The following is a 27,107-nucleotide window of genomic DNA, read 5'->3' on the forward strand; positions in this document are numbered from 1 at the left end:
ATGCACACGCACATATACATACACACATACATATACCCAAGCAACACATGTATAAAAACGCACAATAATGGTGCACCTGTTCTGTTATCCCTACCTACACAGCAGAGTAGTGTAGTTTGTGGACGTGTGCCTGCAGAGTGAGTGACAGCGGTTCACCTGCCCGCCCACCCACCCAGGTGACAGTTGCCCAGAGGCCAATGGGCCGAAGGGGGGGGCGGGTCCGCCTCCGCCGGCAGTGAGTGACGTGCGGACGCTCCACTGGACGGCGGGCCGTGGCGTGGAACACCCAATCGCGTCCGTTACCCCTGGAATGTGGGACGCCAGGAGGCTGTGACGGACGGCGGCGCCGACCAACCAGCGGCGGGCCTGCGTTCGGGGTGGCCAATCAGCGGCCGGCTGGGGGGCGGGCCCCGGCGCGGTATTTAATTGAAATTCTCGCGAGAGCCCAGCCATGTTCTTTCAGCAAGAGGGAAAGAGCGAAGAAAGAGCGGAGAGAGCGCAGGAAGCGCAGGAGCCCCCACCTCAGACCGGCCCGAGCCGCACCACCACACAGCCTGACAACACCATGAGCGAGGCCGAGACAGAGCAGCAACCCGAGCAGCAACAGCCAGACAAGCCCAAGTCCCCTGGGGAGAAGAAAGTCATCGGTGAGCGGGCGGGCGGGAGGCGTTTGAAGGGAGAAGATTGTGTGTTTGTGTGTTGGGGGGTATTGAAGCCGATCCGGGGTGGGGGGGAGGAGAGGAGCGGAGGGCCGTTAACGGCCGCGCTCGCGCCTCATTCAAACCTCAACCGTCCGCCCGCGAGGGGAGGAACGAGGGGGGGGGGGGGGCGAGATGGAGCGACCCTTCCCGTGAACCCCCCCCCCAACCCTTCCCCTGGGATTGACAACAGGGGAGGGTGGGCGGGCGGGTGACCGACGACGGAGCGAGGGCCCGGCCATGCGAGGCTTCTCCTTCCCCACCGCCACGTGCTGCGGCCTGGGGCCGGGCGCCTCTCTCTGCCGCCGCCCGTGGGAGGAGGTTTTTTTCGGGACGGGTTGGGGGGGGGGGATTTGGCGGTTGATTGGCGGCGACGCGCCCGCGCCCCCGCGTCTCTTTCCCCCCGCGGCGGCCGTTGGTTTTCAAACCCGCTCCCCGATTGTCAACCGGTTGGAAGAAAACGGGCGCCCCCCCCCGGCCGCGTGGAGGACAGAGGGAGGGGGGGGGGGGGGAGACGGACACGCGCGGCTCCTCGAGGCGCGCACCCACCCGCCGCGGTGTTCGACGGCGAGGACTCGCAGCCCCCGATCCCTCCCTCCCTCCAACTGGGGTGTTGTCGCAGTCGCAAGCTCCCGCAGCCCGCTCGCCGCCATTCCGACCCTCCTGTCTCCCGACCCCCACAACCCGAGCACCCCTAGGCTAGGAGCTGTGAACGAAGCGGGCCGGCGCCAACGACAACAATTCCCCCGGGTCGGGGAAATTGGAGCCGACTGACCGACCGACTGGTCTGCCACCCTCGCCGCTCCAGTCTCCTCTCCACATTGTCCCGGCAAAGTTGGCGGCGGCGCTGCGAAGTGAAGCCCCGTCTGTCTGCCCAGCGCCAGCCCCAACGTGCTGCACCTTGAAAATTATTTTTGGTTTTAATTTTTTTTGTTTTGTTTGTTGGGTGGGGAGGGGGTGGGTTGGCATCCTTGGATCAGCATCACCTTGCCTTCGGCAGCTCAGTCCCCAGGGTTCAGTCGGCCTGGGATTCAGATTAAGCACTGGATTACTGTAATCGCACGGGTAAACGAGTTGTAGAGTACTGTGCTGCAGATCATATTTTTTAAAAAAATGGAGGGTGTAAAAATAGAAAGGAGTTCCAACACTGAAGCTGGGAGGGATGGCTGGGTTTCTTTCCTCTTCAAAACTGAATGCCAATAGACTATAATTGCCTGAAAATTATGACGGGAGGAAATGGGAAATCCTCATTCAAGATTATCACCCAGAAATCTTGTGCATAACTTCGATGTAATTAACCTCCATTTTGAAAAACTTGCGACTAAAAGTGTTTAGTTTATACCACCAACAATTTGTCCTGCCCCAACCACGTTGATGCTGCGACCTATCTTGCACACCTGTGCCTCTCTCTTCAGAAGTCTAAGGAAATTAGCATATCGCCGTTGACTCCACTCAACACTAAGAATCGATCCCTAATCTACTTTGTGTGGCCCTTGCACCTTTTCTGTTACTGGGATCTGTTTTCTTTGTCATTTTATACTTGTTGTATGCTGTGACTGGATAGTGAGCAAAACAAAGAATTGCACTGTATTTCAGTACCTTTGGTGATAATAAACCAATATCATTGCACATACACTTTTGATACTTTCATCCCTATTAATACAATGGTTCATCATTTTGAAGTCCAGTTCATTTAGCTATCAGGTCTGACTGGATCTCGGAATTCTTGTGGGGTCATAGGGGTTGGGACGAGGGGGGAGCCTCCTCAGCTGTCATTATTATAGCCTGGATGGTTTCCATGCCACAAGAAGTCTAATTTTCCCTTAACTGTTTCTTTGCAATGGGGCAAGCCTGAATTCATTATTGTAAGAGATAATCCACTTCCCGTGCCTCTTTCCTTTGTGTCTAATTATGATGTTTTATCTGCACCAAACTTTACTTTCAAGTTTTTTTTGAGGGGGGAGGTCTTCTCCTTTGTGTTTCTTACAATATATTGATTTGATGAGATCATTCCGCTAGGCCTGTGACCGAATTCCCATCAACATAACCTTGGACCTTTTCTTATTTAATATTGTCAGTTTTTCTCTGCTGCCATTTATTTCATGTGGTCCGAAACTAGCCCATTTGGAAACTTATTTGCAAATTTCCCCCAAGTGTTGCATTGTTGTTCCTACCTCTAAGACCACATTTCCATCTGTCATTTGACTATGCCTAAATTGGCAGCTGCTCGAGCTCTCATCTATGCCTTTTGACAACAATTCTGGTGCATTCTTGAGGCATCCATAACTGCTTTCCAAGAACTTGACTTTGTTCTAAACCTATCTTCATCAATCACCCCATATTTAATGACCAGCAGAAGCTCCTGATTGAGCAACACCTTGATTTTTAAAACCCACTGAGTGGCTGCACATCATCAAACATCTATTTGTGCTATACATAATCCTATTTTAATTTTCTCCACTTTCCTATCAATTACATTTAGATTTAGCTGCTGCTACTAGAGTCATCCATAATGGCCACAACTGCCCAGCAGGAACTGCAAATTCCCAACAGACAGCACCCGAGGTCAGGATTGAACTGGAACTGCGAGGCAGCAGTTCTAGCTATGCAGGGCAGATACTTATTTTTAAATCTTTCCAGGGTCTCTTCTTAATCTTCAGCTCCTCTAATCATCAGGACTGTCGCCCCTTGTGCCATGTTAGCCTCAAATTCTGCTCTCTGGAGTATCCCCTAATTTAGTCATTTGTTCACCTTTGGCTTATGTTAACTGTCAATTGTGTCATTACATGAAGGGGGGGGGGGGGGGCTATGCTGTTTTTGATGGTGACATAGAATGGTTGGGCCTGTTTCTTTTCCGTGTTAGTGTGTGTGGTTTATTTAGTGCCTCTTATTGCCATTTGGTGAAATTAATTTCTATGGTTTGTTTTAATTTGGTTAAATACTATTTCCTTCAACTGCTTTGGGGTGGAGAGCAATTATGATAATGGATTTTAGACATGGCTAGTGGATTATGTAAACCAGTTGAATTTAAGAATACATTTGAAGAGGCAACTCACCTTGCCTGTTGAGCGTCTGAGTTCTGAAGGTCCTTGATACCATTCCTGATGTCATCTGCAATGGTTCTGAACACTACACCTAAAATAGATTATTATTGAATGAATGTTTTTTGTTTGTCACCAATATTCTGAGGGTCAGGTTAGCATCTTATGGCCCAGTATATTCAGTTACGTTTAAGAAATGAAGAAATTAAAACAGATCTGTTTACATTTAATCTTGGCCTCTTCTTGGAGGATAATTGCTTGTTTCTGTGCAAGAATAGTGGTGTGTGCTTGCTTTCTGCACCAATCATACTCTGAATCTAGCCAATCGTTCAATGGTACTTTCACGTGTACCTTAGCTACAGTGAAATTCTTTGGTTTGTGTACGATTCAATTAAGTTATACTGTACATAAGTATTATCATAAATAAGTACAAAAGTCCAATGATTGTAGTGTAAGAATAGTAGACATCACCAAAGCAATACACATAGGGTTGCCAGGCTTCCGGCGCCATCTTGTACCATTCAGTTTCGGGTTCTTCAGTATAAAGTCCTACCTTGACCATAATGGCCCCTTGTCTTGGTGGCAGCACTGGTTTAGGGTGACAAGGATAGACTTGGCCTAGCAATGCTGCCAGTGTCCTACCCTGCCTCTGCAGGCTGTGCCTGGTCCATGCTTTTGGCTACTGTGGGACTTCTGGCAGTGACAAATCCAAGTAGCCTACTCTGCAGACACTTTGACCCATAAACGCGCCTCCCACGGCCATCGCTGAGTCTCTTTGTGCAAGATGAGTCATTGGGCACATTGCTGCATGTTTGTCCAATTGGGGTTCTGAACATTGGTCCCATGTTTTTTCTTTTTCAGCAACAAAGGTTCTTGGAACAGTAAAGTGGTTCAACGTAAGAAATGGCTACGGATTCATCAACAGGTCAGTACTGAGTATTCTAGCTGGCGGTCTTTACTCTGTATTTTCACACCTGGAAGCTCCTACGTAAAATAATCTTGTAAATTTATTGTACATGAGTTTCTTCCTCCCCCTCCCAACTTGTTTTGCACTGTTGACTTAATTATGGAGAGTAACTACAGGTATAATTGGGTGAAAATTATTTCAGATGAGTAATTTGTTACAAATATGTGAAGTATAACTCTTTTTGCCTTGTAGGAATGATACGAAGGAAGATGTATTTGTACATCAGGTAAGTGTATATTCTAAGAAATGCATGCGTGTACTGCAAGTCCATGTAACTGCACTTGGAAAAAATCATAGGTACCAGTTGTACTGTACCATGAAGATCTCACTGATCATGTTTGGGACAAAGACCCATCATTTATTTATTTATTTGCCTCTGCTCCACAATTTAAGATTTGTAATAGAAAAAAATCACATGATTAAAGTGCACATTGTCAGATTTTAATAAAGGCCATTTTTATACATTTTGGTTTCATTTTGTAGAAATTACAGTTGTGTTTATGCATAGTCCGTCCGTCCCCCCCATTTCAGGGCGCCCTAATGTTTGGGACACAGCAATGTCATGTAAATGAAAGTGATCATGTTTAGTATTTTGTTGCATATCCTTTGCATGCAATGACTGCTTGAAGTCTGCGATTCATGGACATCACTGGTTGCGGGGTGTCTTCTCCGGTGATGCTCTGTCAGGCCTGTATTGCAGCCATCTTTAGCTTGTGCTTTTTTTGGGGGTTAGTCCCCCAATTTTCTCTTCAGCATATGAAAGGCATGCTCAATTGGGTTCAGATTGGGAGATTGACTTTGGTTTTTAGCTTTGAAAAATCCCTTTGTTGCTTTAGCAGTATGTTTGGGATCATTGTCTTGCTGTAGAATAAACTGCCGGCCAATGAGTTTTAAGGCGTTTGTTTCATGTTGAACAGACAGCATGTGTCTATACACTTCAGAATTCATTATGCTACTACCATCACTAGTTGTATAATCAATGAAGATAAGTGAGCAGCCAGTATCTTCAGCAGCCATACATGCCCAGGCCATAACACCCCCACCACCGTGTTTCACAGATGAGGTGGTATGCTTTGGATCTTGGGCAGTTCCTTTTCTCCTCCATATTTTGCTCTTGCCCCATCACTCTGATACAAGTTAATCTTCAACTCATCTGTCCACAAGACCTTTTTCCAGAACTGTGGTTGCTCTTTTAAGTGCTTCTTGGCAGAAGACTTACCTGGCCATCCTGTTTTTGCAGCTAACCAGCGAGTGGTTTACATCTTGCAGTGTAGCCTCTATATTTCTGTTTATGAAGTCTTCCGCGGACAATGGTCATTGACAAATCCACATCTGACTCGTGAAGAGTGTTTCTGATCTGTCATGCAGGTGTTTGGGGATTTTATAATCAGGCATGTGAATTTTGTGGATTTCCGCGTTTTTGCACGATTTCCGTGTTTTTCACCTTGCCAAATAAACGGAGAAATCGGATCGAAAAAAATAAATAAATAAATACGGTGTATAGACTTGTAATGAACACTAGTGTTCGGCGAGAAATCCCCCGTGCCTGGAAGTCTCCCAGAAAATGTGGCACCTAGGCTGGGCAAGGCAGCCAATCTAGACCTCATCGGGACTTCCATGGCCGATCGGTGGGATGAATTTGCATCCTGTGGCTGGGGTTCTGGAATTCCAGCACAGCTGGAGCCAACACATCTAGCCGACTTCTTTGGCTTGCTGGATAAACCAACAAAGCTCTGGAACCAAGAGTGCCAGAAAATCAGTGGTGGAACTGTAATGAGTAAATATTAAATTTCAGTGCAAGATTATATAACTAAACCAATTAAGATGGGGTTAAAATGTAAAAGAAAGCAGAAAAGCCAATTACCATCTTTTTGGGCTGATTATCAATTAATGTGCGAGTTTACCTCAATGTTATTAGTATATCGTGACACATTCACATTATTTTGTAATGTCTGTTTTTACTTTGAAATGCACTAAAAAGAGGCTTGAAACGGGTAATTTTGTGTGTATATTTTCAAATATTTTCCAATTTTTTTTATCCTTGGTGTACCGCTCGGCTCTTTTCATCGTTTTTTTTACCTCATTCACATGCCTGTATAACAAGGGGGCCCTGAAATGGGTGGGGAGGGGGGGACTATGTATAAACACTCTATAATAGAGAGAATTCTTCTGTGATCAGCTGTGGAGGTCTTCCTTGGCCTGCCAGCCCCATTGCGAATAGCAAGCTCACCAGTGTTCTTTTTCTTCTTACTGTTCCAAACAGTTGATTTTGGTAAGCCTAAGGTTTGGTTGTTGTCTCTAAGTGTTTTTTTCTTTCTTGTTGCTCAGTCTCATAATGGCTTCTTTGACTCATTGGCACAACTTTGGTCCTCTTGTTGACAAACTAGTTGCTGAGAGCTCTCTTATATCTGCATTAAGGAACATTTAAATACACCAGAGCAATTACAAACACCTGTGAAGCCATGTGTCCCAAATGGTGCCCTGAAATGGGGGGGGGGACTATGTATATAAACACAGCTGTAATTTTTACATGGTGAAACCAAAATGTATAAAAATACCCTTTAATAAAATCTGACAATGTGACTTTAACCACATGTGATGTTTTTCTATTACAAATCTTAAATTGTGGAGTAGAGGCAAATAAATAAATGATAGGTCTTTGACTCGAGTATTATTGAGGGCACTGTAGTTAAATGACATTTTTTATATGTTTAAGTGTTTATCACTAGTGCCTGAAGGTCCAAAGCTCTGGAATTCCCTCTTCTTGATAGCATTGCTTTAAATTTGCTACGTTGATCAACCTTTGATTGTCAGCCCTGAAATGTAATATGATCAAATCCTGTTTACTTTTAAAGCTCTTGTTGAAATCACCACATTGAAGGCACTGCATAAGTACAAGTTTGACTATTACATGCATTTATTAAACTGATGGCATTTTCCCAATGAGAATGCTTAAACGGCTCAATTTTAAAACAATCGTATTTTTTACCCACCTTTTGAATGTATGAATAAGTTTACATAAGGTAGAATAGAATTGAATAGTTCAAATTTGGTACTGAAAGTCCATTGGGTTTGGAGGTTAAGAAAGGCAAGCAATATCTCCTTAAGATTATTTTGCAAGATAAATGACACGATCAGATTAGATCTGAGGATTATGATTTGGTGGGAATGGTTTTGGGAAGTCAGTACATGACATTGCGAGCATCTGATTTGGGTTCAACATCTGATTTGAGTTTCTGTTTCAACACAGTGCTGGAGCAGCACAGCAGGTTAGGCAGCATCAGTCATTAAGTTGATGCCATTGGTTTCAAGTGGAAAAATGGGGCTCAATCAAGAGTATGAAATCCCTGCTTTGCTTAAGTTCTTGTCAGTGTATGGCAGCAGAAGACTGGCACAGATAGAAACCATGTCGTGTAGACCAATTGGATAGGCCTGGTTTGTCTTCCCTGCAGCTGAGGATGACCTGATAGCAAGCATAAATGTGAGGGAGATATTTATTCACAAAATGCTGGAGTAACTCAGCAGGTCAGGCAGCATCTCAGGAGAGAAGGAATGGTAGGTCAGGGCATAGCTGAGAGATGGGAATCTAAGGATGATCTGAAGGGGAATTTTTTCGCACATTGGTTAGAGTGTGCCTTCTGAGAACGTGGTAGATGTTTTGCCATGGTACATAAGGCTTTGGTCCTAATAGAAGTAAATGGGATTAGTATAGTTGGAGGCGGATGTTGTGTGTTAGTTTCTCTCCTGTTTGACTTTTAAGATGTGCTTGTTGATGTTGCATTTGAGTAAGACTTTTATCGATTGGAGATATGAATCCCCAAGGTATTTTGTTAGAATGGTTATCACAAGTATTATGCTATTGTGTTACTATTGGCTCGTGATGCAAGTTTTCAGTGAAAATTTATATTGTGTTCAGAAATAAATTTGAGTTACTGGTGATCAATTTTGCTCAGTTGAGGTGATTGCCTTGGGGAGAATTTGTTAGCATAAGCTAGATCCATTACTAAATATCAGGAACAGTTTCTTGGAGAAATGCTAGGAAGGTGCATATTTTGAGAATTTTACATCTTAATGGAGACATACTCGACTGCAGACAGAATTTGGAGTGAAAAGCGGACTCCTGGAAGATCTCTGGTCAAGAGGCAAATGCAGTTAATGTTTTGGGTGGTAATTCTGCATTAGGACAAACAAAGTTCACTGGATGGACTTTATGGCAACTCCGGCAGCCCTGTGTGGTGGTCCTGCTGTGGCCATGGATGGACAGTGAAGGACTTGGGCATTCAAGTATGCTGACCATGCGCCGGTGGAATGATGTCACCTGCCTGACGTCCTTGGGTGCACTGGCACCCAAAACCAATTGCTTCCGATAAGAGTCCCTTGCTGTTTCCTCAGAACTTGTGTACATATCTCCATTGGCTCCTGATTCCAATCTGAGATACTTGCCTCTTTTAAGAAGGCCACTATAATCTCAGTGACAAGATTTATAGCTGCTGCCACCTGGTGATTCTGATATTCATCATCATGAGTGCTTTAAGAGGCTGCTGATAGTGCATATCAACTCCAGCCGACAATTCGCCTACTGCCAAAAAGGTCCATGGTTCTGCCATATCCCTGGGCCTACACTCATTGCTCGATCATCTGCAAGGCAGACTCCCAATAACTGACTATAGCAACAACATACTCCCAACCAAGCTCCGGGACCTAGAACTCGGCATCCCCCTCAGCAACTGGATCCTTAACTCTCTGACCCACAAGCTGCAATCAGTAAGGATAGGCAACAACAACATATTGATAATTATCAACATTGGTGCACTCTAAGACTTGTGTACCCTGCCCCTTGCTGTATTCTCTATTTCCTCATGACTACGCTAACTTATCCTCTAGCTCCATTTCACAAATTTATAGAAGATGATAATGATAATCGGCTGGATCTTAATCAACCACATAATAGAATCCAAAAATGGGTTGGAGTGCCTTGATAGCACAGAGTCAAGATGACAACCTCTCCCTCACTGTCAGCAAAAGTAAGGAGCTGGTCTTTGGCTTCAAGAAGTAGGGCAGAGTTCATTCCCCTACCTGAGTTCATTCAATTGCACTTAAACTTGGAGATGGTCACAGGCTTCAAGTTGTAAACATCACCAATTTGCCCAGAACCAACCACATTGATGCTTTGGCCAAGAAAGCACACCAATGCCTCTACCTTTTCGTAAGGGTAGAGACAGTTGTCATGTTTGCTCTCGATGTGCCATAGAATGCATGCTCTTAGAATGCATCACGGCTGGTATGGCAACTGCCCTGCCTACAACTGCAATAAATTGCGGGGATGAATGCAGCCCAGTCCATCGTGCAAACCATTCGCGCGCGCGCCCCTCTCTTCTCCCCCCCCGCCCCCTCCTCACTATGACTACACTTCGTACAGCCTCGAATGGTGGCCAACATCAAGGACCATTTACACCCAAGTCATCTCCTGATGAGCAGAAGGTAGAAAAGCTTGAAAGCATGTATTACAGGGTTCCGGAACAGGTTCTCGGGTTTTCAGATTCTTGAAAAGACCTCTTGCATGTGAAAGATGAATTTTTCATTTCCCAGTCTACCGTGTTGCAGTGCTTTTTTTGCCTTCACTTTCTCTGTTGCTATTTCTTTTTGCTCCCTTCTACTGCTGTGTACTCCTGTAATGATTTTTCTGGAAAGCATGCTAAGAAATGTTATATCAGTACACATGACAATTAATAATAATACGAATAAAAGGAAATGTGGCCATTGAAGTTTGGAGCCATTTTAATAGTTTACTCTGGTTATTGTAGTCTTAAATGTTGCTTTTGCTGTTTTGAATAATAATTTGAATTTGAAGAATTATATTTTAAAACAATTTGCATTTTGCAATCTCAAGTTGCACAAGAATTGGGAAATTAGAATACTGTAATTCCTAGTAGTTTCTGCATTTCCACTATACCTGGCTCGCTAGTTTGACATAAAGGGTCTAGTAGTGGTTGGCTGAAGAAAAGAGGGAAGTGACCTCCTAATTCATGATTTAAATAACATTCTTTATAACAGTAATGGTAGAGGTACAAAATCATTTAGGAATGTAAGCTAATGCTTGCCATTAATATGACCTGATCAGTGTAGGAAAATAACTGCAGATGCTGGTACAAATCGAAGGTATCACAAAATGCTGGAGTAACTCAGTAGGTCAGGCAGCATCTAGGAGAGAGGGAATGGTTGATGTTTCGGGTCGAGACCCTTCTTCAGACTGATGTCAGGGGGGGCGGGACAAAGAAAGGATGTTTCTTTTTTTCTTTCTTTGTCCCACCCCCCTGACATCAGTCTGAAGAAGGGTCTCGACCCAATAGGTCACCCATTCTTTCTCTCCTGAGATGCTGCCTGACCTGCTGAGTTACTCCAGCATTTTGTGATACCTTGACCTGATCATTGGGTGAGTTGGAAATTAATAAAATGAAAGCTGTGATTAGTTACTAGGGCTAAAGAGGTGATAAAAGAGGCTTCATTTATGTTGATGATCGTTGCATGTCTGATTCCAGCGGGTATTTAGTTGATCTACTATTAAATGAATTCTCATTAAATCGGGATTCCGTTTCTATAAGTTGAGTTTGACAGAGATTGTTGTTAAATGACACTTGCATCTAGCCAATCTAGTAGTAGTGGTGGTAATGTAACTTAACTCCATAAATTACTATTCATCCAAAGAATACTCTTTATATTGGGATAAATTGCCTAGATTTTTCTGTAGACTTTGACCAGGGTGAGAGATTTTAATCGACTGAATATTTGATGATACATTGTATAATGCACATGATCTCCATGAACAGGTCCAGTTTGCATCTATAGTAGATTTGCATCTGTTGTCAGTGTTCCTTTGAATCTATTATTTTTCAACAGTTAAACATTTCTAAGTGTACTTTTCCTCTTGTAGAAATAGACAGAGAATGATGGAAATACAAAGGGGTTGTGACCTGAACTGTTGTGTCTGTTTCTCTTTCCACAGATGCTGCCTGACCTGAGTGTTTCCAACATTTTCTGTGTCTATGGGAATACTCAGCTCATGCTAAATCCTTTCATCAGAGCTCTTCTGCGCTTTCACCAGTTCATCCATTATCTCTGTGCTTGATGACCTATACTGGCTCCAGGTTAAGCCAAGGTTCAATTTTAAACTTGTTTCCAACACTTTCTGTGTCTAATTATGGGAATACTCAGCTCATGCTAAATCCTTTCATCAGAACTCTTCTGCTCTTTCACCAGTTCATCCATTATCTCTGTGCTTGATGACCTACACTGGCTCCAGGTTAAGCCAATGTTCAATTTTAAACTTGTTTTCATTTCCATTGATTTCCCCCCTCTGTTAACAGCTCCTCCAGTTGTGTCTTCAACTGCCACAAGCAGCTCTAAATTTCCCCTTTACTCAGTGTCTTTTCAAAATCTTTCTATTCCACTTGTCCTTTGGTTACTGGTTTTAATATATGGTTTGGTTTGAAAATGTTAGTTTAAAAGAGCCATGGTACATTATTGTGTGACAGGTGCTCTTTAAATGACGACTTGCAGGTAGATACTGGGAAGAGGCCAACAAAATAAGATAGCAGTGACAAAATATTTGGTAGAGAGTTCTTTTCCCAGCGTGTAGTGAGAACTTGTAACTTGATACCATCAGGAGTGGTTGTGGTGGACAGTATACAGAGCAGCTAAGAGGCTGGGACAAAGAAAGGAATAGAGGAACATACTGAAATTTAGGTGTGCAAACAAAGATGTTTGGAGCATGAATATAAGCATGGAACATAACATTTGTGTAGTGATATCCTAGTGGGAAGAGGCCAACAAAATAAGATAGCAGTGACAAAATATTTGGTAGAGAGTTCTTTTCCCAGCGTGTAGTGAGAACTTGTAACTTGATACCATCAGGAGTGGTTGTGGTGGACAGTATACAGAGCAGCTAAGAGGCTGGGACAAAGAAAGGAATAGAGGAACATACTGAAATTTAGGTGTGCAAACAAAGATGTTTGGAGCATGAATATAAGCATGGAACATAACATTTGTGTAGTGATATCCTAGTCCCTTAATTATTAAACAATGCCTAGCTGTGAAATAAAGAATTTTAAATCTTAAACTCTTCACAGACTGCCATAAAGAAGAATAACCCACGGAAATACCTACGTAGTGTTGGAGACGGTGAAACTGTGGAGTTCGACGTAGTGGAAGGTGAAAAGGTATTAAGCAATGAAGCTACATTTTTTCAACTCTTTCCAATCCTGCTGGCCACAAACTCGTGCTTGCAAAATGTTGTTCAAATGTCCTGGAAGATTTTGCATCTACTTTATTGGCAGTAATTTCTCTGGTGTCAACAGTTAGATTTTCTTTTAAAAAAACCTGTTTCAAGCTGACTCTCAAACCTTTTTGAGTTCCAAGAAAAAAAGCAAATTTCTATTTATTAATTCTTGATATTAATGTTTGCACTTTGTAGGGTGCAGAGGCAGCAAACGTAACTGGTCCCGGAGGAGTTCCAGTCCAAGGAAGCCGATATGCCGCGGACAGAAATCGTTATCGTCGCTACAACCCTCGCCGCCGAGGTCCACCACGTAATGTTAGTAGAGGATGTTTGTGTAGATGTTGTTAAAGGAGGACCAATTCTGGAGGGTCCATTAATCCCATTTGCCCATGTTAATTTTTGTATATCTTTTCCGATTGGTTTATTGTCAGTGGGGTGCAACAAAATTTCCTTGTTCACATGACATTCATAGAGCAAACAGTACACATGGTAATGACAAATGTGACCATAAACAAGGATGAATGTAAAACATCAAAGTGATGATTGTTGTGCATTCTGAAGTAGTTCAATATAACTAAAAAGCAATAATGGAATAATTAAGTGAGGAGGTGTTAAGTGTAAGCAGCACCTCCAGGAAGGGAGTGATTGGTTCAGGAGTCTGATTTCAGTATGCATGTCAGGGCTTTCTTGCTCCTATATCATCTCCCAGATGGTAGAAGAGAGCAAAGGGAATGGCCAGGGTGGCTGGCATCCTTACTGATACTTTCAGCCTTCCTAATGCAATGTATTGTGAAGATGGACTAGATGGATGTAAGTGATGAGCCTGTGATAGACTGCAGTTCAGCCCATCGAGGACAGAGCAGTTACCATACCCGACCCTAAGCTTTGGATAGTGTATCTGTAGAAGTTCGAGAGAAACTTTGTGGATATGCAAATACTCTAGTACACTTTCTTGATCACTGCACCAGTCAGAAGGCACCAGGTTGGGTTGTTGGCGATATGGATGCATAGCAACTTGAAGCTGTTGACCATCTCTACAGCAGCTCCATTGATCAGCATAGGGTTGTGTTCACCCCTGTTCCGTCCTTGAGTTGGGGGTCAGTACCGGCAGGTGATTAGACTGGTGGAAATGAGAGCAAAAGGAGGATTGGTGATGTTGAGGTGATCTGGACTTAGCACATGTAAGTTTTCTTCCACATACCAGAGAGGTGTTGGACGTAGTTCAGATTTTTTTTTAATTTAGTGATTATGGCATTAATGTAAGCACAAGCCAGAGGAATGGCTAGTTACTTATAGGATTATTGGAAATAAGATGAATCATAGACCAATAATGCTGTAATAAATCTGATTTAATTTGATTTTTTTTTGGAATCTGGTCTTGTACATGCCTCAACAACCTTGGTAAAGACCCATCTACGTCTTAGTAAAGATGCATTCAAGGTGTGGACATGCACCATTTGTTAATTTGAAGTAAGGTAAAAAAATGTGTTGGTACACAAAGGGAAGTAGTTGTAAGACAATTGAGTGTTTAAAACTACAAACAGCTTCCATGTAACTTTTGATTAGTACCAACAGAATATTGAAGGTGGAGAGAAAGGAGATGGAGCAGAGACAGCAACAGATGGGGAAAACCAAGAATATCAAAATCAGCAACAACGTCCACCATATAGAAGACAACGTTACCCACCTTACTTTGTTCGTCGTCGCTATGGTCGCCGCCCACAATATAGCAACCAGCCTCAGGGAGAAATTACTGAGGTAGCAAAATATGAATACACTGGCAATCTGTTTAATTCGGTTTTTGAAGTATAGATGGTCCCCATTTTACCCGGTGGAGGGGGCTGGTAGTCGCATTGTGTTCCTAGAAAAGGGTCCATATCGAGATTTTCTACAATGCAAAGCCATGTCATCTGTGCATGTGTCAAGGACAACGAGCTGAGAAAAAAAAGTTTATTTTATTTATTCCAAAATTTGTTAGAGCAAATTTTAAATTATATCCTGGATTGTTGGCAGTGATTGGTGAACCCCGTTAGGGGTAAAATTCTGTTACCCAAATTGCAGCAATGTGAAGGTCACTTGCCTTTACTATTTTTTAGGTTGCCAAAGTCATCTTTGGGGATATAGATATACAGCATGGATAGCCCCTTTCGTCCATGCTGACCATATTGTCAACATTAGCTGGCCCCATTTGCCTGTGTTTGTTCCAGACCTTTTCTATCCATTGTACCTGTACAAATGTCTTTTAAACATGGTAATTATTTCCACCACTGCAGCTTCTTCTGGCAGCTCATTGATACACAAGAAGCAGTTATCTTCCTTGTAAATCGTAGATTACAGTGCAGGGAGATCAGATGATCCAACTAATGTGAAGGATGTCATCACTCAACTTGGATGTCAGTCATATTTCTGCAGCCGTGCTTGTAAATTCAAACAAGGAATTGGTCATGTGGACTTTCCAGTATTTAACTGTCATGTTCTGGACTGCTTTTATCCATTATTTCCTGTTGATTTTGCTTTTTTCATTTTTAACATTGTTCAATAATGCAGTTGTGCAAATTTGAATGTGTGCGCTCTTTCAATTACCCAAATTTTGCTGTGGATGTTGTTTTAATAGGATTTGTATCTGAAAGTTGGTTTCTTATAACAAACCACTAACTTGAGGTTTATGTTTGCGACTGTGGAAGTAGAGTAGAATTGGTAATGCACAAGGAATGAGGAAGGAAATGGAGTTCAGATAGTGATTGAGACTTGGGAAAGGGGTCTTAGATAATTTATCAGTATAAATACATTTTTTGAAGATTTAAAATTAAGTTTGGCGTTTTCTGTTGCAGCATCTAATTCTGGATGTGCTGCTTTCTTGGTGGATCTTGATTATATTCTGTAGAGTATTGTGTCCTTGCATTTGATGAATAATATTTGTAATTGTGTCTGATGAAAGAGGAGTAGTAAACTTCTAATGTCTTTATTTTTGTATAAAGGGTGGTGAAATAAATGAAAACCAGGTTGCTGGGGAAGAAGGTAAATCCAACAGAGGACAAAATCGTTTTAGGGGCTACCGTCCACGCTACCGCAGGTATGCTATAACAAATCAAGAGGTTAAATGTTTGCCTTGCTAAACATTTTTTGAGTGGTTATAAGACATATTTTATTGGTATTGAAGGAAATATTGAAAACATACTTGCCTTTCTGCATCAGTTTGTGTCCTGAAGTAATGCTAATGGTAAGCAGTTCAGTTTCATAACCTTCCTGCATAATGTGCATCTTATTAATACTTTTTACTGTAATGTAAAGATACTAGGGGTATTGAGGGTGGGATGGGACAATAGTAGGACAGTAATGGATAATCACTATCAACGTTTACAGGCAAACATCCTGAGAGTCAGTATGGGCTGAAATCGAAGGAAAGATGTCAAGGACTGTTCATTAATCTTGTTGGGTAATTAATCTTGCTGACACATTCTCAACAGCAGAAAGGATTAATTTAAATTTGTTGGTTATAGAGGACCTCCTCGCCCACGTCCACCAAGGGAGGGAAGTAGTGAAGAAGACAAAGAAAATCAAGGGGATGGACAACAAGATCCGCAGTCTCATCCCAGGCGATTTCGTCGTAACTACAACTACAGACGTCGTCGACCACAAAACCCTAAACCAAAAGATGGCGAGGAGGTAAGTTTGTTAAATCGGATAATTAAAGAACACTTCAACTCCCCCTCCCATTCCCAATCGGACCTTTCTGTCATGGGCCTCCTCCAGTGCCATAGTGAGGCCCACCGGAAATTGGAGGAACAGCACCTCGTATTTCGCCTGGGCAGCTGGTATGAACATCGACTTCTCCCACTTTAGATAGTTCCTCTGTCCCTCTCTTCCCCTTCCCAGATCTCCGTCTATCTTCCTGTCTCCACCTATATCCTTCCTTTATCCCGCCCCCCTGACATCAGTCTGAAGAAGGGTCTCGACCCGAAACGCCACCATTCCTTCTCTCCTGAGATGCTGCCTGACCTGAGTTACTCCAGCATTTTGTGAATAAATACATTAGATTTGTACCAACATCTGCAGTTATTGTCTTATACTTTCCATCATAAAATCAACAATATTAGAATTTTTGTGGAAAACATGTTAAACCTACCACAATATAAATGCTCTTCACCATTGATTTGCTGATGCCTCTACCACATTCGTTATTGCCCAAGCCCTGCATTTGCATCTATCTCCCATGTCCATGAGCTCTTAATCATGGAAAACACTGTCTCGCCCCTTCCTGTCCTCTATTAGCTGATATCATTAACAGTAGGCTCTTTACCATTATTCCATTGGTTTTTCACATTTTTATTTGTAACCACATTGCTTCTATAATCTTGATTATAACAACAAGATCCTTTTATTAAAATTATTTTTATCTTTCAGACCAAGGCACCCGAAACACCAGCTGAGAACATCTCTGCTCCAGAGACCGAGCAGGGCAATGCTGAGTAACAACAGCTCAGCATCTCTACCATCAACTAAGTAAGTATTTGTGAATCAAGGACATGCTGCTCCTTAATGTTGAATGCATTGAGAATTTCTCTTTTGGCCATTTCATTGCAGACCCAACAACTGAAGATAGTGCAGGCAAAATGGAATTGGTGTTTTTCAACCAACTGAATGGGTTTGACCATGCTCTGGCTATCCAGATATAGAATCTTCGGGATATAGAGCAGTATATATATATATACATATAAAAATAAAGTTGCGCATCATCTTAAACTTATCCCCTCTATCCATAAGGCAATGCCCTCTAGTCTTTGACAGTTCCAAGAATAGAAGGTTATGGGCATTGTGCATGTAATAGTGTGAATTAACTCTTGATTTTCATCACCTTTTTGCAAAGTTCTCCAACATCAGGACTTGTTATAAATTACTCCTGCTGCAGTCTTATATAAATATGCAGAATATATAGGCATATATTCTTAATTTGAGCAACATCAGAAGCCCCTTGAGCTTGAAATGCAATGAGCTTCTAAAGACGACTTTGCTTTAACTTGTCTGCTTTCATGTAGGGTAGATTGATATGACATAATTGTTCCTCTGTCATTCAGTTTATTCATCAGTATGATTGTTCTTGTTAATCTGCGTTTGTCTTGCAGTTTTGTCATCAAACGGAAGACCATCAAAGTCAAATTCCAGCAATAATAATAAAAGTGAGCTTTCGACTGTAATGAAGATCTGCAGTGCTTGCATACAGTTGACCAGATACCAGAACGTTTCACACAGTAAACCTATGCACCATGGTTTCTTAACCTTTCCTGAAACAGCTTTTTGGAACTGGCTTAAAACAGATTTTTGTAGATGGTCTATTTTCCTTTTTACTTCAAATGGTTTTTAAGCTTATTTGATATCTGGTCAATTTGAATTTTTGAAATACCAGTTTTTAATTTGTAAGCATTGTACACCTGAACTTTAAGTACAACCGGGCATCTAATAAAAGTCCGAAGGAACACCACTCATTGTCTTTTTTGTGATGTGTAATAAGTCTTTATTCGTATTAACAGTATGACGATTAAACTTACAGTTGTCGGTCAGATTATATAGAATTGCCGTAACAGCTACTTGGACAGAAATACAAGAAGGTGATGCTTTGCTACTTGGGGTATTATGGCAACACTGTCTTTCGCAGTGGTTTCAGCAAGTGGCTGCTGTTGAAGGTAACAGAAGAAGGCAAGTCTACCTTTGTTTAACAGGAAATTACATTAATTGGTTTTAAATCTCAGTAGAGTCCTGCCACCCAGAGCAAATACCCCCTGAAATTTATTGCGGATCTCGACTATCTTTGGATCAGTCAATGTTGTAAGTTGCGAACAGCACGATAAACTGCAGCAGGAAAATTACATTTGAGAATGAAAACGGTAACATTGTTTTAATGCAGGGTATCAGGATTATTAGACATTTTAAGGCTGGAGTGGCAGTCACAGGTTAGTTTATTAACTTTAGTCTATTTTTAGACAGAACTGAACATAGTTGCATATGGAATATTATATTTAAAACACTACAGGAAGGTGTAGAAATTGAGTAGAGGTGCTGTGCTGTAGCCCTTTTCTTAATTGGAATATTTTGGATTTGGGTCCATGCCAGGTTCTGGGATACATTCAGCACTCGGGAATTCCAAGGCTCCCTCTTGGGTGAAGAAAGTTTTCCATGTCCCTATATGACTGACATCTTTCAACATGAACATCCAAACGGATGAAGCAGCCACCTTGCTATCAAATAACTGAGCCACCTTAATAAATTAAGTCCACAGGATCCATTCTACTCCATTAACTGCCTATATAACTAATGTGGCGCTCCTATGATAAGACTAAACAGGTTAAACCAGCCTGGGTTAACGGAAATTGTGTCAAAGTTCCTTTCATGTGGAAGGTTTCCATGGATCTATAACCCATATGTCTAAATGTGAACAGTTGGAATTCCAAAATAGTTCCTATGTAAATTAATAGGTAATAGGCCAACATCTGTTAAAGGAACTTGCGTGTAACCAATCTACAATTTCTTGTGCTGTAAGTAGTGAATATTTGGGGATGCCAATGGATGTTTGGACTTCCCATAAAAACCTTTTGGTGAGTAGAAAATTGATCAGAAAACAATTGATGAGTTCCAAACTGATCAGTGTTTTGGTTATATTTCTGTAAAGGTGATTGTTATAATGGCAATATATTGGAGGCCAGTTAAGAGGTAAGGTGTCTCATTGTTGGGTCGCTTAGATGCTATTTGTATAAATTGCAAGATGTTAGAATGGCCCACAAATTGGCAGTGACAGTTGTGCACGTACTGAAGGTCAAGTCAATTTTATTTGTATAGCACATTTAAAAACAACCCACGTTGACCAAAGTGCTGCACATCTGATTAGGAAAAAAAAAAGAAACATACAGTGGCAGGCAGCTAAACACAACGGCGCGGCCATCTTGAACAAAATGTTTAACTAAAGCAGAATGGTGTCTGTCGCAGAACGAATTTTATGTCCAACGTCCTGATAAGGAGCTATAACCCATACAAATTGGGAATAATTAGATGGTTTAATTTAGATACACAGTGCGAAAACGGGCCCTTCAGCGCACTGACCAGTAATCCCCGCACATTAACAATTTACGCATACACCAAGCCAATTAACTTACATACCTATGTCTTTGGCATGTGGGAAGAAACTGAAGATCTGGGAGAAAGCCCATGTACAAACTGGACAGCGCCCGTAATTGGATCGAACCCAGGTCTCCGAGGCAGCAACTAACGCTGCACCAGTGTGATAATTATGTATTGTATTTAGAAACATAAACATGAGGAAGGTGTATGAGTAATTATATAAACTAGTCTTTTGAAAGATCTTTGAGCTGAAGTGTTAACTTTCTCTTTCCACAAATGCTGCCTCACCTGCTGAAACTTTCCCGCACTTGTCCATTTCTCAAGGAATAAACTCATGGTTTTTTCTAACTTGGTGTATTTGTAATCCCAATTACCACCACCTAGATTTTTTTCCATCCATTATAATTAAGTACTGCCTTTACTTGTAGTCTGCCTCATTTTCTTTGCTGGTCTATTGTGATGTCTTACAAATGCCTGTTATGAATATAGCATTACATTGTAAATCTGGTTAAGTGACATAGAAATAGAAACTGGCCCCAAAGAGTTGGTTCTAATTATCTGCGTCAGGCTCTATCTCCAAACCTTTCCATGTCCTACACACTAGGAGCAATTTAGAGAATCTTAAAACCCCTGGTCATACAGTGAATGTTGAGTTCCATAAAAAATGTTTCATATATCAAGGTATTTCACCTGCCTCTACCTCATCCCAGGAATTAACCTGATGATCGTTTGTGGCACTACTGGCAGGTATCGCCCAGGTCTGCATACTATATGCCCAGGTACTATCTGATGAGAAATATATACAATTTCAGTATTTGGCTTTGTTCTTGCTAGATGCACAATAGAAAGCATCCTATCACAGCTCGTTATGGCAATTGTTCTGTGCAGGACTGCAAAAAATTAGTTGTACCCACAGCCCAATCATTCACCCAAACTATCCTCCCCACTTCATTCTGTCTTTGGCAAGGAGCCAGCATAATCAAGGATCTCTCTTATCTTTATCATTCTTCTCACCTGAGGGGCAGAAGAAACAAGCTTTAAAGTGTGCACAGCTAGTTTTGAGAACAGCTGCTTCCCTGCTATTATCAGATTCCTGAAAGAAGTACTCATTGTTTAGGTAAAGAAATATTGCCCTAATTCTTTACCTGCACTTTCCTGTGCCTGCACAGGGAGGCCCAGTGGTGCAGCGGTAGATTGGCTGCCTTACCAAGCCGGAGACGCAGGTTCGATCTAGACTATGGGTGCTGTCTGCACAGAGTTTGTACTTTCGTTCTGACCTCGAGGTTTTTCACTGGGTGTCCCCGGTTTCCTTCAATAATTGAAGGAAGTATAGGTCCGGTTTCCTTCAATAATCGAATGCAGATTTGTAGGTTAATTCCTGGGATGGCAGGACTTTCATATGAAGAAAGACTGGATAGACTCGGTTTGTACTTGCTGGAATTTAGAAGATTGAGGGGGGATCTTATAGAAACTTACAAAATTCTTAAGGGGTTGGACAGGCTAGATGCAGGAAGATTGTTCCCGATGTTGGGGAAGTCCAGAACAAGGGGTCTCAGTTTAAGGATAAGGGGGAAGTCTTTTAGGACCGAGATGAGAACGTTTTTTTTCACACAGAGTGGTGAATCTGGAATTCTCTGCCACAGAAGGTAGTTGAGGCCAGTTCATTGGCTATATTTAAGAGGGAGTTAGATGTGGCCCTTGTGGCTAAATGGACCAGGGGGTATGGCGAGAAGGCAGGTACGGGATACTGAGTTGGATGATCAGCCATGATCATATTGAATGGCGGTGCAGGCTCGAAGGGCCGAATGGCCTACTCCTGCACCTATTTTCTATGTTTCTAATTGGCTTCTCTAAATTGTTTCTCGTGTGTAGGATGGAACGAATGTATGGGTAACTATCATGGATGATTTCACATGAATATTCCATTAAAAAAAAAAGTGATTCTAAGGTAGCGGCGAGCCATTTCCAAGTCCTTAATTATCACCATTATGATGAAGATGCACCAAGCATCACTGGTGTACCTTCACTGACCATCTTGTGAATGATGGAAGTCAATCTAAAATATAGATCCGATGATGTAGAGCAGGACACTTATTTGGGGATTAAAAACTTGCAAATGCTAGAAACCTAAAATAGAAACAAAATGCTGAAGATGACTTGGTAGGTCAGGCAGTTTTTGTGGGACCCATTTTGGGTTGAAACATTTAACTTTTTTTCCTTTTCCAGTCGTATTTTCACCTGGTTGCTATTCAACTTGGAGGAGAATCTGGTCGGTATTCCCAGATGACTACTGTCTGTTAACAGGTTGGAGGTTTAAGAGATTCTGGAGTTGACTTGAGCAAAACACAAACTTGGAGTGTCAGGCAGCATATTTGGAGGGAATGGCATTTCGGGTCTGAACCCTTCTGCAAAGTAGAATTTCTTCAAAGTGCCCATGTTTTGAGGAATTTACATGGTGGAGCTATAAATGAAGACACAAGGAACTGCAGATGCTGAAATCTTGTTCAGAACAAAGTGCTGGAGGAACTCGGTTGGTTAGGTGTGTGTACAGTACAGTTTGGATGGTACATTTAATCCGTGATTTAGTGGAATTAATGTTTTGAGTGATGGCATGCCAACCTCACATTGTGAGTTGGAGCTGCATTCTTCTGGGCAATTGATTCTATTGTCTAATCATGAGACTCTTAATCTTGCTGCATCCTCACAGCCTGCACTGCCATTTTGTTCTTCCATCTGAATCATTGATCGTTACTAAATAGTGGCGCCCAACGCAGGCGACTCTGCTAGTCACAGAAGTGGATCTGCAATCACGCATTACAATCGCTCCACTCTTAAATCTCTACTACAATAACGCGCCTTACTTTAACTATGACATCTGTACAATGTGGATGGCTCGATTGTAATCATGTAGTGTCTTTCCGCTGACTGGTCAGCACGCAACAAATGCTTTTCACTGTACCTTGGTACACGTGATAAACTAAACTCAAGATTGTAGTGGGGTTATATATTTGCTAATTTCTGATCTGTGAGAATTGTGTCCGAGCTCAGTGAACCTTAGGTGGTCATAACGTAAAAGGTTGATGCCAATGAGTTGGCTGGGAGATTGAAATCAAAACCATGTCATGCCACAGTTGGAAATGCATCCACAACTTCACTCTGCCTACAGCACAGATTTCGCAGGTGTAATTCCACATTGCTTCATGACGACACAAGTGATGCAGTTTAACCAGTTTGGGAGGGGCATTGTGAATATTTCCACAGGGATTGCTGCACTATTCAAGCATAAAGTGCAACAAATATCTTAATGTCACCAATCAAATTTAAGGCTTGTACTTCTGATTACAATTCTGATTGGACAAGTTTTTGCATAATACATTGTAAACTTGAGAGAGCTTGATAGAGCTCTTAAGGATATGGGGTCTGGCTCGAAGGGCCGATTGGCCTACTCCTACACCTATTGTCTATAAACATGGGACAAGTTTCCTATTATTTCAGACTTCCCACAAGTACGTTTGTGTTTTGCTGAAGGTAAGTATAATGCTGTTCTGTCAGTGGTATTAAAACCTGCGTGTTTCTTACTTTAATTATTTCACTGAAACTAGAGAGGTACTCAACTGAACTCTGCTTTTATTAAACAAATGGTGCATTTTTATCTAAGAGCCTGTAGGTTGAAGGTGAAGGAATTTTAGTTTTGTTTATTCCCAGCAATTATGTTACACGGCACTAAGGATATATTTTTAACTAAATTGACATCAGCTTGATGTCTGAGGTTTAGTTTGAGCTGGTGTGAATTTGTCAACGATAAGCTGCACTGCCAGATTGTTAAAAAGCTCCTAAACTAGATATTATAGATACTGATTGCCTACATAGAAAAAGCATTGTGGCATTGATTAGTTTGACAGGATACTCTATCTCCCCTTGCTTCATGTTGTTGCGTTCATCTTTATGTTTGCACTTGACATTAAGCCCCAAATCCTATTAGGAAGCTTCTCATCATTTATTCAAATGAAGACGCAAGAAACTGCAGATGCTGGAATCTTGAGCAAAGCACATAGTGCTGGAGGAATCAGCGGGTTGGGCGGCATCTGGTGAGGGGATGGACATAACATTTCAAGTTGGGACCCTTCAAACATTTGAATATTGTACCACTGCTTTAACGGCAATACAGTATCATTAATAATTGGACATTTCCCAGAACTGAATGGTTCTGAAGATAGTTTAATGAACGGACGTAACATTTCAAGTTGGGACCCTTCTTCAGACATTCAAATATTGTACCACTGCTTTAACAGCAATACAGTATCATTAATAATTGGACATTTCCCAGAACTGAAGGATCTGAAGATAGTTTAATGAACGGACATATATGAAATGCTATTTTGATGTGTAAGTTTTAAATTGTGCTATGCACATGCAATTTTGGATCAAGGGCATTAACTTGAACCAACGTCCCATCTTTAAGTATTAATCTTAATCTTAGAGTATGGACAGGAAGCTGAATGTCACAGGATAAATGCCATGTACAATGCCGTCCTGTGCTATAATCAGTTGTTGGTAATCAGGTCTGAAAATATTTTAGTATAAGAAATGATTATAAAATCCCAATCTGTGTTCAGGTGGGAATGAAAAGGATGTTTCCCTTTATGGGTGAATGAAAGGGTTGCTGTTTAAAACAAAGGAGGAAGCCATTTTAAAACAGATGAGCGGAATTTTTTTAACGCTCAGACCTGAATAAAGGGCAGTGGAAGGAAGTCTGAATAATTTTAAGGCAGAAGAAATTGGATTCTTGATGAGCATAAAGATGAATGATTACTGGAGGCAGGTGAGAATACGAAATTGAGGTTCGTTTTTTCCCTGTCGCCTTCCACTTGTATATTATTCTCCAGTCACCACCAGTTCTCCCTCTACTACTTTCAGGCTGAAGAAGGGTCCCTAACTGAAACGTCACCTATCCATGTCTTCTAGGGATGCTGCCTGACCCAGTGAGTTGCTCCAGCACTTTTTGAGCTTACAGTCAGACCCACACTGATCAAATTGAACAGTAGAGCAGGTGTGATTCTTTCTGTAAGAGTGGGGGCTAGGGAGATATATACAATGCTCTCCATAATATTTGGGACAAAGATTCATTTATTTATTTGCCTCTGTATTGCACAATTTGAGAATTGTAATAGAAAAAAAATCACATGTGGTTAAAGTGCACATTGTCAGATTTTAATAAAGGCCATTTTTATACATTTTGGTTTCACCATGTAGAAATTACAGCTGTGTTTATACATAGTCCCCCCATTTCAGGGCACCATAATGTTTGGGACACATGGCTTCACAGGTGTTTGTAATTGGTCAGGTGTGTTTAATTGTCTCCTTAATGCAGGTTTAAGAGAGCTCTCAGCACCGAGTCTTTCCTGCAGTCTTTCCATCACCTTTGGAAACCGTTATTGCTGTTTATCAACACGAGGACCAATGTTGTGCCAATGAAAGTCAACGAAGCCATGATGAGACTAAGAAACACAAATAAAACTGTTAGAGACATCAGCCAAACTTTAGGCTTACCAAAATCAACTGTTTGGAACATCATTAAGATGAAAGAGAGCACTGGTGAGCTTCCTAATAGCAAAGGGACTGGCAGGCCAAGGAAGACCTCCACAGCTGACAATGGTTTTTATTAAAATCTGGCAATATGCACTTTAACCACATATGATTTTTTTTCCTATTACAAATCTCAAATTGTGGAGCACAGAGGCAAATAAATGAATGATGGGTCTTTGTCCCAAACATTATGGACGGCACTGTATATCTCAACATAGCCTGCACTCTTACAGAAAGAATCACACCTGCTCTCTACTGTTCAATTTTATCGTTGTGGATCTGACTCAAACTAAATCATAGAACAGTGAAGCACAGGTACGGGCCTTTTGGCCAAACATGATGCCAAGTCAAACGGATCTCATTGGCCTGTTCATGATCCATATGCCTCTATTCCCTCAACTTCCATATGCCTATCTAATAGCCTCTTAAATGCCACTACCATATTTGCCTCCTTCACCATCCCTGGCGATGTGTTCCAGGCCCCCGCTGATCTGTGTAAAAAAAGAAAAAACCTCTTCCTTGCATATCCATTAAACTTTCCGCCTCTCATCTTATAGCTATGCCCTTTAATGTTGAACATTTCCACGCTGGAGGGAGAAAAGGTTCTGACTGTCTACCCTATCGATGCTTCTCATAATTTTATATACTTCCATCAAGTCTCCCCTCAACCTCCAGCGTTCCAGACAAAACAATCCAAGTCTATCCAACCCCTCCATGTAGCTGAAACCATCTGATCCAAGCAGCATTCTGGTAAACCACCTCTGCACGTTCTGCAAAGCCTCCATCTTTTCTATCGTGAGGCCTGTGGGGATCAGACAGGAAAGTGGATCGGAGACGTAAAACGTGTCCGATTTTAATGAAAACTGCTCAAGGGCCAACTTTAATTTCCTGCAGACAGACATAAAATGCTGGAGTTACTCAGACCCTTCAGACTGAGTCAAGGCAGAGGAAAACTATCGGTGTGAAAAGGTATTAATTTCTTATGCTCTTAATAGGATTACACTTTGAAATATACTTCGCTGAGTGTAATGTGTTTTGGTGCATTCAGAAATAACCATGAAAAATAACATGGAAGTACGGGTCATCTTTATTTTGTGCAAAGGAACTGCAGATGCTGGTTTAGACCCGTCAGAAGAAGGGTTTCGACCCGAAACATCACCCATTCCTTTTCTCCGGAGATGCTGCATATCCCAGTTACGCCGGCATTCTGTCTATATTAATGTAAAGTATATTAGTGTAACGTTGGCAAATTGCCATGAATGGTTCACTCTGCCTGCCGTTGTCGTGCCAGCCACACGGGGGCAGCACCACCACACCTTCCCTTGGAATTGAGCATTGAATCCACATCACAGCTACAGGTATTTAATAGCTTCACAGATAATGGCCACACCAGCAAATTACCCAGCTTGTTTACAGCTACTGTTGTGAAG

The 27,107-nt window shown here is 41.8% G+C and overlaps 1 protein-coding gene across 3 annotated transcripts; it reads left to right on the plus strand.

Annotated features, from left to right (window-relative positions):
- The first annotated feature begins 412 nt into the window (after positions 1-412).
- Positions 413-18,460, plus strand: ybx1 (Y box binding protein 1). 3 transcript variants are annotated; one of them, XM_078425121.1, is made up of 10 exons: positions 413-647; positions 4,601-4,664; positions 4,899-4,932; positions 12,833-12,922; positions 13,177-13,296; positions 14,548-14,739; positions 15,960-16,054; positions 16,482-16,647; positions 17,386-17,484; positions 18,105-18,460. In XM_078425121.1, exons 1-9 carry the CDS (start codon positions 452-454, stop codon positions 17,452-17,454), a joined length of 1,026 nt encoding a protein of 341 aa, XP_078281247.1. In that variant the 5' UTR covers positions 413-451; the 3' UTR covers positions 17,455-17,484; positions 18,105-18,460. The 3 variants fall into 3 exon arrangements, with proteins under 3 accessions (XP_078281247.1, XP_078281249.1, XP_078281250.1); XM_078425123.1 differs by having other exon boundaries at positions 14,557-14,739; XM_078425124.1 differs by lacking the exon at positions 14,548-14,739.
- Positions 18,461-27,107: the final 8,647 nt, after the last annotated feature.

This window comes from Rhinoraja longicauda, chromosome 30 (genome assembly GCF_053455715.1).
Source record: "Rhinoraja longicauda isolate Sanriku21f chromosome 30, sRhiLon1.1, whole genome shotgun sequence".
Lineage (NCBI taxonomy): Eukaryota > Metazoa > Chordata > Chondrichthyes > Rajiformes > Arhynchobatidae > Rhinoraja > Rhinoraja longicauda.

What these genes read in the sequence shown, in the direction of transcription:
- ybx1 (XM_078425121.1), top strand. Translation starts at nt 452, where the DNA reads ATGTTCTTTCAGCAAGAGGGAAAGAGCGAAGAAAGAGCGGAGAGAGCG. An exon ending in CTCAGGGAGAAATTACTGAG is followed by an intron (nt 14,740 to 15,959) that starts GTAGCAAAATAT and finishes TTTTGTATAAAG; the next exon opens with GGTGGTGAAATAAATGAAAA. An exon ending in AACCAAAAGATGGCGAGGAG is followed by an intron (nt 16,648 to 17,385) that starts GTAAGTTTGTTA and finishes TTTATCTTTCAG; the next exon opens with ACCAAGGCACCCGAAACACC.